The sequence below is a fragment of the Cnephaeus nilssonii genome (assembly GCF_951640355.1).
Source record: "Cnephaeus nilssonii genome assembly, chromosome: 7".
Lineage (NCBI taxonomy): Eukaryota > Metazoa > Chordata > Mammalia > Chiroptera > Vespertilionidae > Cnephaeus > Cnephaeus nilssonii.
In genome coordinates this window covers 82,279,281-82,292,274 of record NC_137078.1, presented here as the reverse complement: position 1 = coordinate 82,292,274, position 12,994 = coordinate 82,279,281, and the positions used below count along the sequence as shown (strand labels likewise).

The 12,994-nt window shown below is 52.4% G+C and overlaps 1 protein-coding gene across 1 annotated transcript in view; it reads right to left on the bottom strand.

Moving 5' to 3' along the window:
• The window catches only part of CSMD2 (CUB and Sushi multiple domains 2), a gene marked incomplete at its 5' end in the record, with an annotated part of 537,662 nt that overhangs the window by 222,850 nt on the left and 301,818 nt on the right, over positions 1-12,994 (bottom strand). The window contains 2 exon segments of the mRNA XM_079778373.1: positions 6,138-6,250; positions 9,371-9,474. Coding sequence (XP_079634499.1) covers positions 6,138-6,250; positions 9,371-9,474 — 217 coding nt within the window.

Genomic DNA, 12,994 nt, shown 5'->3' with positions numbered 1-12,994 from the left:
GATGAAACAAGAAGCAGAGGTGTCCTGAAAATAGCAGATTTGGGCTGAGAATGGTCACATGCATGCTATTCCGATAGGAGGAAAGGCAGTGGGAGTCGATGGTGCTGGTCTGCTGCCCTGAGCCTCCTCTCCGGCCCAGCTCCAGCACCGTCTTTCAGCAGTGCCCACCAGCAGAGGGGATGGAGGCCCTGCTGGCGGAGAGGGGGCTAGTCTCGGCCATTGTCTCCCTATTTGCTCTAAATCTTTATTTCTGCACAAGTCTTAGCTCCAACCCTATGCACATGCCAGTTCTCCAAGCCAATCTTTCCTCTTTCTCAGGGATGCTGACCAGCTCCTTTTCATCCTTCCAGCAGTTCTCAGTCTCAGACGCCAGCTCCTCCAGGAAGCCCTCCCTGATGCCCTCAAACAAGATTACTGTCCCTCCTTGATATTTCCATCTTCTAGCACTGCCTTATCTCTAATGAAGACAGACTATGACTTGGGTGCAGACACAGACTATCTTGTTGTCCTTGTGGCCCCAATGTCCTGAACAGTATCTGTGACACATGACAGGGGCTTAGACAGTATTGAATACCCAGGGGACCTCATTTCCAACATGAGTGCCCTGGACTGCGGGGCAACCTTTCTGCATAACCTCCCTGTCTCCAGGGTCAGGACCCCCTCCCCCCTTCCTGCGCTAGGCCAGGCTCCCAGATTTAGCTCCAGGCTGCAGATCCCAGGCTCCAAGTCAGGAAGCCAGGAGACTCCCAGATTGATGCTAAAACTTGTTAGCAAGTTGTATGTAATTTTATGTTTCTGGTAAATGCTAATTGCCTGTTCCTTAAATATTTCTTGTTCTACTCGGAAGCAAAGCAGTTGCAACTGTGAATGCATTTCCTACAGCTGGCTGTCCCTATGCAGGGGGACTGAGTTTCCAGCTCAGACGCCTCAGATATTGATGGAGCCTAAATCCCCTCCCCCACCTCACCCTGGGAGTGTGGCAAGCAGAGCGGGAAGAATTTTCAGGAAATAAATCTCCCAATTTTCCCATTCGGGAATCGCACTTTTAACAAGGGGCAGAAAGGGGTGATACTTCAGTATTACCTGTTTGCCCCCAAGGAAGCTTCTCTCTACGTGAACTGGGACAGAGGGGGTGTTGATGAGGATGGGGCCAGGTGTGCCTGGAGGAGGTCTCTGCTTTCAGGGGCTTCATGCCACCTGCAGAACATCTGCATGCCTGCTACCCTCCCATCCCTGAGCCAAGTTGTGCTGTAGGGAATTCACCAGAAGCTGGGATTAAAAGAGGGCCAAGAGGGGGGTGAAGGTCATTTTGAGGCTTCGGGCCATGGGTGCAGCTTGGGAGAGGAGATGCACGGGAGGGGACCAGGCTTTTAATCGAGTGTTTGCTAAATGCCAGGCCCTCCGCCGGGCACTTCACTACATTGAGTCCTTGTAAGACCCTGCCTTGTGAGACAAACGTTTATCAGCCCCTTTCACTCATGAGAAAACTCAGGCTCGGAGATGAGAGACTGGCTGAAGATCACCAGAGCCAGTAGCAGAACTCAATTATAAGTTGGGTTTGTCTGACCCCAAAGCCCAAGGGACAGTGGAGAAGGTGTGGACTCTCGGCACCCGAGTTCTGGGAGCTGGTGAAGTAGGGGAAAGGGGATTGAAAGGATGCTGAGGGAGGGTGCCCTATGGAGCCCGTGCAAAATGTCATTACAATTTAATTCTGCGAGCTTCACTGAGCACACGCTATGTGTCGGGCCCTGGGCTAGGCTCTATGGACTATAGAGATGAATAAACTGGAATTCTGCCTAGAATGGATTCATAAAAACCAGAATTCGGCCTGGAATGACCATCATGGAGAGCCTGGGATGCCAAGCGAATGATTGTACCTTCCCCAAAAGCAATGCGGAGTTGTCCTGAAAGTTGTTTTGAGGAGGAGGAAACTGCCAGGTTTGGATTCTGGGAGATGGCTGTGCTGCATGTAGCAGATGGGGGTGGGGTGGGGCTCGAGTCCAGGCGGCCTGTGCTATCACTCAAGTGAGAGGCGATGAAGGCCTGGCAGCAGCGAAGACAAGGGGCTGGGGCGCTGCAGAGGGAGAACTGTCAGAATCTGGGACAGGGTTAGCGGTGGGAGAGGGAGGAGGAGGTGAAAGGAGAACGAGTGATAGCATGGATGGTGGCGCTGTTTCTTAAGATGGGGACACAGGGGCAGGGGCTGTGGGGAGGGGGACTGAATGTTTGTGTCCTCAGCCCCCGTCCAATTACTATGTTGAAGGCCTAGCCCCCAATGTGGCTGTATTTGGAGATGGGGCCTTGAAGGAAGCAATAAAGGTTAAATGAGGCCATATGGGTGGAGCCCTGATCCCACAGGGTTAGTGTCTTTATGAGAAGAGACACAGAGGGCTTGCTCTCTGTCTATCCGTGTGCATGCACTGAGGAAAGGCCACGTGAAAGGCAGCCATCTGCAAGCCAGAAAGAGAGCCTGGACCAAACACTCAATCAGCCAGAACCTCGCTCTTGGACTTCTAGCCTAGAACTGTGAGGAAATAAATTTCTATTTAAGCCACCCAGCCTATGGCATTTCATTATGAGCAGACTAATACAGATGGGTTAGGTTTGAGATGTCTGAGGGAGAAGCTATATAAAATGTGTCACCAGTGGACTAAAATGCAAGTGGGAACAGATCTGGAAGTCACTGGTGTTTAGGTTAAGGCTGGAGCCATGAGAGTGGATGTGATCAACTGTGGAAGGTTCGACAAAGAGAGGATGGAAGGCTAAGGACAGACACTGAAAGATACCCACCCTGAAGGGCAGTGAGGAGCCACGCAGGTGCTCCGAGGGAGCGGCCAGACCAGTGGAGAAGCAGGTGGCCGCAGGTGGGAGAAGACCCGAGAGCAGCTTGGGGGGCACAGTCGCAGCAGATGTCAGGGAACTCAATCACCCACCTTTTTACAGTACAGGGGCTCTTCATCATGAAGGTGTGAGATGGATGGGCTTCACCCCTCCAATAAACTGTCAGTGGTAGAGGAACAAGAAGGGAAAGGCAGGCCCATCCCGACACTTGGTAATTCATTGGTTCTTCCCACTGGTCAAGGTGCAAACCCTTTATGAAGCCTCAAGGCTCTCCGTGGCCAGGATTTGCCTTCTGCCTCCACACCATACACTGTGGCCACCGTGAACCATCTCATTTCTCAGCCAGTCTGGGGAGCGAGGGCCCTAGGTGGGAGTACAGGTGTGAGGTGGGGCCCTAGGTGGAAGCGTAGGTGTGAGGCAGGGCCCAGGTGGGGAGTGCAGGTGTGAGGCGGGGTCCTAGAACCGGGGCCTATCAGAGCAAGCACAGGCCATCTGCGGATGGCAAGGAGCCACGTGTCCCCGGGCAGAGGAGGGCACCCAGTGGAGAGCAGGGCAATCATGGAAGGTTTGGGTAGAGAGGAACTTTAGTAGCCTCCAGGGGAAGTTGCCTCGGTGCCCGGCACCGTGCAAGGAGCTTTCTGTGATCTCCTTTCACTTTCTTAACATGCTGTGAGGTTGTTATTATTATCTCTATTTATTACCCCTGAGGGCACCTCAAGTCTTTACGTGGCACTGCAAACCCCGAGATAATGAACATAAAGTTTCTGGCACATGGTGGGCTTTCAACAAGTCCCTTTCTATTCCAATGAAATCACACCAAACAGGTCTAATTCTTCTTTCCCATGAAACAATCCTTCAAATATTTGGACCCAGCTCTCAGGTCTCCCTTGAGTTTACTTTACCCCCCGATAAACGCTCGGGTGGCTGTTCACCTATCTCACTGGGCTTGCCTGATGTCCTCTCCGTGTCCATCTCAAGCTGCGGTCCCCACATCTAAGTTCAATTCTCTGATGCCAGATCAGATCGGAACAGAAGAAAGCACACTAACTCCCTGGGATCAATTCTAGTAGCTAATTTTTTGAACCTTAAAACATGCTTGATAGTTATCCCTGCTTCATCTGGTCATGGTAATGTAGCCCACAGTCCGTCCCGTCGAGATCTTTCTGCATGCGAACTGGTGTACTGGCCTGTCTTTCAAGCTCATGCTATTTATGTCTAATCTGAGCCATTGATAAAATATGGACAGAGTAAGGGCATGTGATGACAGGATCATTCCTCCCGATTTTGGAAACATTCACTGTGGAATATCCACAGAAGTTCAGAAAGGGGGGAACCTTAGAAACTTCGTGCCCGAGTTCATTCCCATTTTCAAAGCAGTGAGTGCCAGAGCTTGGACCTGAATCAGTGTCTCCTGATTTCTTGCCTGATGCTCTTTCCACTGCCCCACAGCTGCTTGAGTGTAACTCCAGGCACCAGAAGAGCCCATTCTTTTAACTACCTACATATGCATTCATTAGTTACATACTTATTGCATCGCAATGTGCGACGCTTCTTACTTTCACATTCTTTAAGCGTAATCTTCACAGTAGCCCTGGGACCTAGGTTGTATTATTATCTGCACTTCACAGATGAAGAAACTGAACCCTAGAGAGGCTCCCTGCCCTGCCCTGTGGCTAGAAAGCCAGAGAACCAGGATTTGAACTCAGCGCTTGTCCCCAATAGATGCTCTCTGCCTGCTGCTCTGTCTCATCCAGACATATATGCTTCCTGATCTTAGAACAGTGCAGTCACTGTCCTCACCCCTGGACACTGAGGTATGGCAGTGCTAGTGCAGGAAATATGGGCTGGCCTCCTGTTATGGCTTGAATTGTCTTCCCCAAAAGATATGTTAGATCCTAACCCCTGGTGACTGTGCACGTGACTTGATTTGGTTCTTCGCAGAAGTAATCAAGTTAAGATGAGGTCATACTGGTGGTAGGGTGGGCCCTTTATCCGTTATGACTGGTGTCTTATAAGAGGGGGAGAGAGTCACACAGGGCTGCATGTGACAACAGAAGCAGAGACCGAAGTGCTACAGCTACAAGCCAAAGAATGCCAGGACGGCGGGAAGGATCACCAGGGAAGCTAGGAAGAGGCAAGGATGCTACCCAGAGTCGCAGAGGGAGCACTGCCTCCTGACACCTAGCCTCCAGCTGTGAGAGAACACGCTGCCTTTGAACTGAGCCATCCGGTGTGTGGCTCTTAGTTAGGGCAGCCCTAGGACACGCTGTGCATCCAGGGTGGAGACAGTCCAGGTCCTGGTACAGAAGGACCCTTGAGCACTGGGGCGTGAGGCCCACGGAGCAGAACGAGTCTTTGGCACTGCTCCCCCTAAAGAGCCTCCTGCAGAACGCCCAGGTCTCTGAGTTAGGGGTGCAGGAAGGTCGCCTCTCCCTCCTGACTCTCTAGTAGCCACCTTGTCATTTTAAAGACATAAGGCCCTCTTTCTTGATAAAGCATTTCCTGATGCCCCGGAAGATGACTGCCCTTCTCCATGCTCCATGGCTCCACGGGCTCTCTCTGTCACGCCCCCTTGACTGCAATAGCTCCCCTGCTTTTGCTTCTGTCTCTGCCGTAGGGCCTGGGTCTGATGCATCTGCTCCCTAGTGCTGGCCTGGAGCCTGACACCTAACAGGGCCTTCACAAATCCCTGGGGGATGGCTTCTGCTCCCCTTTTTGTGGGTGTCGGCATTACCAGCCATGAATCAACAGGAGGCGTGGAAGTGCAGGGAAGGGTGACAGTGGTGGCATCTCTTGGGCCCCAGAGTCTGCCATTTCCTTAATGGCTGGCTGTTTTCATCAAGAGATGAAGGTCGCCCTCATCTGTATCCTCCTCAGGCCACCAATGGTGTGTGTCTGTCCCTAGCACTGTGCACAGCCCCTCATCACTCTAACACCCCTAGTGGGTAGTAGCTTGGGAAGCTCCTATCTCCAGTATGAAGATAGGAAATAACCGAGGTTAGAGAGTTCACGGGGCCCTTTAAAGGCCTACACGAGTCTAGTATGAGTTGGGGATGGAACCGATGTACGTGCCCAGTGCTGTGTGTCCAGTGTTCTAAGTGATTTACTTCAGATAATCCTCAAAACAACCCACTGGACAAGGACAGGCTGGGCTCAGAGATGTCAAGAATTCCAATGTGCCCAAGGAGAGGAAGCTAGTGCAGAGCTGAATCAGGTTCAAGCCCCGGGCTCGCTGACTCCAAATTCAGACCCCAAGGCTCTGACTCCAGGGTCCCTCACTCCCCAAGAGCAGTTACCTTCGTAAGAGGCCTTGAATCCCAGGGAGCTGCCGCTGCCGTCCGTTTGGAAGAGGAGCCACATTTGATGGTTGGTGCTGACAATGAGATCTGGGACCGACGTACCTGTCAGGCTGTCAGGAGAGAGAGATTTAGAGGTGTGCACCCCACCATGGCACCCCCCCAGGATGACTGCCCGACTGAAGACACCTACAGGAGCACCTCGGAGCCAGGCTCACTCGGGCAAATTCTGAGCTCCATGGAGTTTCTGACACTGGAGCCCAGGGACTCAGTGCCTCTCCCCCTCGGCCACGGGCAGAGCTTGAATCTCAACCTCCACTTCCTCGCCCAGGCCCCTGGGCTTATGAGAGACATCGGTGGCCTCGCTGGCTCAGGGGGCAGGGCTAGCTGGACCAGATCTAATCAAGGGATGTCCACACCCTGCAACCTCTGATTTCTCCTGTGAACTGTACTGCAGGAAAGACAGACAGAAACCCCTTCCCCTGGTGGGAACCCAGCCATTCCTTTCAGTTGACATGTCCTTCCCTGCCAGTATGAGAACTGAGGCTAAAAGCACAGCTGTGACCCTGGGCCACATTTTTTTAAGTTTGAGCATGGGGAAGCTTCTCACTCAACTCACATTTTCCAGGCACCTATCCAAGTGTGACACTGTCATGTCCATTATCTCATTCAATGCCCCCATTAGCCCAGTGAGGTAGGGGTTATTATCCCCACTGAACAGATGAGAAGACAAAGGTACAACACGGGCAATGGCTTTCCTGAGGTCAGCTTGCTGGAGAGTGGCAGAGCCAGCATCCACTGCACAGGCTGGGGTTTCTGGAAGAAACCTGGCTTCCTCTTTCTGTAGAGATGGGGACTGCAGGCTGTGGAGGGGGCAATTTCATTAATGGGTCTGCTCTACTCTGGGTCTCAAAGCTGAGGTTGGGGGTGTTGACTTGGCTGCAGAGAGATGCTCAGCACATGAGTGCCATGGGGGTGGAGCTGGGACAGACCACCTGGGGTTCACCAGCCCAGCCTGTGTGACATCCCTGATGTGGGGGCTCTCACGCGAGTAGACTGAGGCCAGGCCAGGGTTGGCTCTGACTCCGGGGTGGCAGTAAGCAAGAGAGAAGCCAAGTTTGACCAGATTGGGACAACAAAGGAGCCTGACCATTTTGCATGTGTTTCCCTGAAGGTTTGAGATGGACGTTGGCCTGAAGAGATCTGGGGGTGATGGGTGAGTCCCTGGGCTGCTGCAGGACTTGTTGGGAGCTCACTCACTCTAGATTAGTGCAAAGATCTGGGTATAAGGCCTGGCTCTGCCATTCTTTATGGGGGGACCTTGGACAAGATGCTGGGCGTCTCTGGGCCTTTCCACTCCATGTTAAATAAGGGGATTGGGTTGTATGATCCCCAAGAGTCTTTTCAGCTTTGCTGTTCTAAGGTTCTCTCCATGGAAAAGCACATGGGGTTGTGGGAGGACCTCTTGGGCACACTGAGTGGATACACCATATAGGTCAGCGGTCCAGGGCAGGTGACTGAGGGGGGGCACCAACAGGAGGAGAGAGGTGGGTGAGATGGCTATCTGAATTTGCTGGGCCCTGGGGTATCCTGATGTCTGGCCAGATGTTATTCCTGGTGTGTCTGTGGTTTTGGATGAGATTAACATTTAAATGATAGATGGAGTGAGCAGAGTGCCCTCCCCACTGTGGGTGGGCCTCATCCACTCAGCTGAAGGCCTGAACTGAACAAAAAGGCTGACCTTCCCTTCACTGAGAGAAGATTCTTCCTGCCTGAATTCCAGCAGGGACTTTGTGGGGGTTTCCTCCCTGCCTTGGACTTGATCCGAAACATCAGTTCTTCCTGGGTCTTGAGCCTGCTGGCCTTCACACCACAATTACATCATCACTCTCCTGGGTTTCCAACTTGCCGACTCACCCTGCAGATCTTGAGATTTGTCAGCCTCCATAACCATGTGAGCCAATTCCTTATAATAAACCCTTCTCTCTATATATATCCTATTGGTTCTGTTTCTCTGGTGAACCCTGATTAACACAGTGGAATAAGCAGGGCTCACATTATTTCCTTTCTCCTGAGAGTCCCCACATCCTAGCCATGTCACTGACTCAGTGGGTAACATCATGAGTCCTTTAACTGCCTGATAGGATCTTCTCCAGGCAGGAATGAGAAAGTGTGGGAAGTTCCCAGAACAGAACAGCTCCTGGACAAGCCAGTTATTACTGAATAGTTACCTTTCATTCATTATTAAAAGCAGAGGGTATTAGTTTGGAGCTAGCCTGGCTGGGAGGGGGTATGGCAAGGGATGCTATCCCTCACTGAAATCAAAAGACTCGAACTCAAGAGCTGATTCTTCTCACTGAAATCAAAAGACTCAAACTCAAGAGCTGATTCTGCCACCAACCATCTTTTGCAACCACTGGGCCTCAGTTTCCCCACCTGCTAAACGGGGATAATAACACCTTCCTCATAGGGCCATTGTGGGAATGAAATGAGATAACTGATGTGAAAGTTCCCATCACAGTGCCTGGGCACATAGTAGGTGCTCAGCATATGTGAAATCACCCCTTCTTTTGGGCAGGGGACATGGATGAAGTCAGGCCTGTCTGTTTCTCTGAAGCTGGACCACACGCATCAAACAAGAGCATTTTCCTGCTTCAGGTCAGGCTGCTGGGGGTGGGCAAAGGAGAAGCCAAGACTCAGGGTCATGGGATCCCAGACAGCCTGATATCACCCTCTCCCTTGGCCAGACCATACAATCTAACCTTTCTGGACTCAGAGAATGTGTATGTCCATGTGGTCCTAATTCTCTAGAACCACCCACTTCCCAGATAGTTAAGAGCAGGCAGGGAGGTTAGCAAAGCACTTTTGATCGTCTCTGTCTGAAGTCAGACCACCACAGACGTACTTGGCCTTGAGGAAAAACTGCTGGGTGGCAGGAGAGTCTGCGTCGAAGCAGACAGCCACAAAACCTGTATTTCCCTGCTCCCTAAGACTGCTCGTTCTGTACACATCTCCTGTGAATCCCTAGAGAGAATGTGGCCCAGTGCTCTGTTTCCCTCAGCTGGAGTAGAGAGAGGTGGAGGGACTGTTGCTGAAACTAGGAGCACAACAAGGCACCTGTCCTGGTCGCAGTGTGGTCTGGGGGACCAGGCAAGACCCGGCAAGCCCATCCCACCACCCTCAGCCAAGGTACCGTGCTCCCGCCCTCCCGCCTGAACGCCTACTTCACTTACATGTAGAGGACCGTTTTCTGGTCCCCGTCCTGCCCACCATCCCCGACCGTCAGGGTGTCATAGCCCCTCTCCAAGTCAAACTCCTCGAAGGCAAGCTTGATCACCTAGGGAGGGAGCATGGGATTAGGGAGCAGACAGGGGCAGCTGGGAGAGCCTGGCAGAGTCTTGAGGACAGGAAGACATTTCCTCGTTATGTTCCGATGCCCAGAGTCCCCGTGGCACCATCCTACACGACCCTCAATCCACACTGAGCAGTTCCATGCCCGCGTTTTGAGTGTGAACTATTTCCCTCCAGGCCATACAGGCTCTGGGGTCCCCTGATGTTTTCCAAAGATGCTCATGGCACATCTGCTCAATTCTGGGGGCTGCCATGGCAACACCAGGCACATCTGGCCAGCTCTGAGATGATTAGACTCGTTCTTCATGCTTTAATGCACAGGAACCCCCATGGGCGAGGTGGCAATTTTTCAGGCCACGTGTGGAATCTCAGCTATCTGCCCCCAGGGACCTGCAGACTTCTCTTAGCCTCTCTGCCTGCTTTTCTCCATCCTCTTTATTTGTTGAATAAATGAATGGTCCAGGAAGGAGATTTCGACAAGATTCTTCTCTCTTAACTTGTTGTAGTCCTGTCTTCCACAAATATTTACGGAGCACTCACCATATGCCAGGCTAGGGGATGGGGTTTCAACATTGGGGTTCAACACAGTCCCTGCTCTCAGTGAGCAGGGGAGACAGAGAAGCAAACTGACAACCACAACATGGGGTGATGGACCCCATGCGAGTGGAAGACCAGCCAATGGGGGATGCTGAGGGAGGGATGGGTAGAGTCGGGCGCACAAAGGCCTGCGTTGGGGCAGACAGGGAACATTCCAGAACAAGTACTCAGTGTCAGTCCACGGCAAGTCCACAAACCGAGCACACCTGCTGCTGCCTCAGCTGGGAGTGGGGGACAATGTACTTGGCCCTCTAGTGCAAGGAGGTGACTCAGGAAGGGCCAGGACTAGAGGATCTGCTTGGAGCTAGGTCTGAAGGGTCTCGAGACCTCCCCTGCCCCGAAGAGCTGGGGCTCATTCTGAGGGAGGAGCGGCAGAAGTTTTAAACAGTGGGCGGCAGGGACATATAGGTGCTTGAGGAAGCATTAGTCTGGCTGCTCGTGTGGAAACCGATGTGCCAGGAGTGAGGCCAGAGGTGGTGAGGATGTCTGAGGTTTCTGTGGGGGTCCAGATGAGGGATGGAGGCGGGGATGGGACAGACACAGGTCCCAGCAACACTGAGATCTTGGTGACCGCATGCTTGTGGGGTTGAGGGGGAGGAGGGCTTTACGATGGACTTGCAGGTTTCTGGTTTGAGCACCTGGGTGGATGGGTGGTGGTGCCACTCATGAAGACAGGACCACGGAGGCACCATGGCTACTGTCTAATCTGGGTCTTTCTGTCCCTGGCAACCTGGCTTCAACCTGAGGAAGATCTTCAGTCTCCCAGTGGGGAGGCTGGGGGGTGGGGCTTTGTTCTCTATTCTATGAACCAAGGAGAAGAGAAATCCTGTGGATAGGTTTTCCTGGTTGTGCAGGTTTCCTCCAGCCAAACCAAATAGCCCAGCACCCACACACTGCCAGGGCACCGGCAGGGCCTCACCCCAAGGTGCCTTCAGGTGCCTCGGAAGTGAACAGCTGCCTCACTCACTCATGAGCCCGGGTGCCATTTAAGCGGGGCCCTCGAACGGGCATGGATTCACAGAGAGGAGCATTTCTACGTAAGAACATCCCTGAGCACGGACAGACAGGACAGACAGGAAGTGAGGGCCACTAGCTAGAAGGGCTAGAGCAGGCTTCCCGGAGGAAAGGAACCCCAGGCTGAGTTTGGGAGGTGAACTGAACTCAATACATGGGTATGGAAGGGAGAGCAATCGGGCAGAGGAGCAGGTGACCTGGCAAAGGCATAGGACGCGGACTTGTCCAGAGACTCCAGGTAGATCTGGAGTTATTTACTGGAAGGTGGGGGTGACGCAGGAGAAGCAGGCAGAGGCGGCCCAGGAAGGGCTGTCTGTCATGCTAAGGGGTTGGGCTTTGCCCTAAAGACAAGGGAGGGCTATGGAAGAGTTGTAAACAAAGGTATGAGGTGAAATTGTTGCTTTAGGAGCAACAGCACTGAGGGAACTTGGGAAACCAGAGACGGATCTCAGGGCTATGGCAATACTGCCGCAGCAGGGTCCTTAGAAAGGGGATGGACTGTAGCTGTCAGTAGTAATGGGATGCTGGGGCCTTTCTGGTTTTCCCACTGAGCAAGCAAACCTGCCTCCCATATTCCCTGATGGCTACTGTCATCATCCTGGGGTCAGCATCATCCTGGGGTCAGCTGCTCAGGCTGGAATATCTTTCTCATCCTCACTCTCCCAGTCCCGCCTACAGGATGACATCACCATTCCCTTGCCCCCCACCTCTGTCAGTACTTACCTGCAGCACCATGACTCATCTGTGTACCTGGGCCTCTACCACACCATGAACTCCCTGAAGGGCAGGATCACTGTCTTTCTACTGCCAGTGCCTGCTGGCATGCCAGGCATATGCCCTCAGCTTAGACAATGTTGAATGGGAGGACATTTTCAAACCTTTCCTGATTCTCTAGCATGGACTGATCACTAGCTTTTCGGATCCCTCACAGGAGTTATGGTCTAGAACAAAGGTCGGCAAACTGTTCCCGTGAAGGGCTAGTTAGCAAATATTTTCCCCTGTGCAGACCATGGTCTGTTGCAGTGAACACAGGTGTGGCTGTGTTTCACTAAACCTTTATTTATAAAAAACAAGCAACAAGCTGGATTTTGCCCATTAGCAGTAGTTTGCTGACTCCTGGTCTAGACGATTCTTTGAGATACTTAATCACAGTTTTGATCATCTTCTCTTATGAGATTTCTTCACTATAAGAGCTCATCCTACAATGTGCTTAACTCTGTTCTGAGTTTTTTACACACATGAACTCATGTAAAATTTACAAAAGCTGCTACGAATACCTCTATTTTACAAATGGGAAAGCTCAGGCACAGAGACCTTAAGCAACTTGCCTAAGATCACACAGTTGAGTGGTAGAACCTGGAACTCATCAGGCAGCCAGTGGCCAGGCTCTTTGCTGCTCTGCTCTACTGCCTCAGAGCACCCCAGCGAGGTCTTGGCCCATGAAGCAGGGAGCACGGCTTATCCTCTCAAACCTTCCCTAAGCCCTTTATCTGGATCTCAGCAGCTCAGCAGAGACTTGGTGCACATAAAACACCGCAAGGCCGGCAGCGCCTTCGGCAGGAGGAGGGGCCTGGCTGTGCCCGCGTCTAGCCAGCCCCGGGGCAGAGGGCACTGGCTCACCATGCCACCTCCAAAAAAGGGAGCGTATGATTACTAGGTCTCTAATGGGGAAACACTGCTTTGACGGCCAGAACCCAGAACCATAAAATGACTCACATCACTGGCCAGAGCAGCCATGGATGTGAACTGCTCTTTCAGCATCCGACCCTAACACAGGCGCTAATCACACCAAGCAGTCAGAAGTGACACACACAAGATTTCGGCTTTGGGACGGATCCCAGTGCACAATGTACCAATGCTTTCAGTTTTCCCCCTTCTCTTTGGCCTTTGTTTAA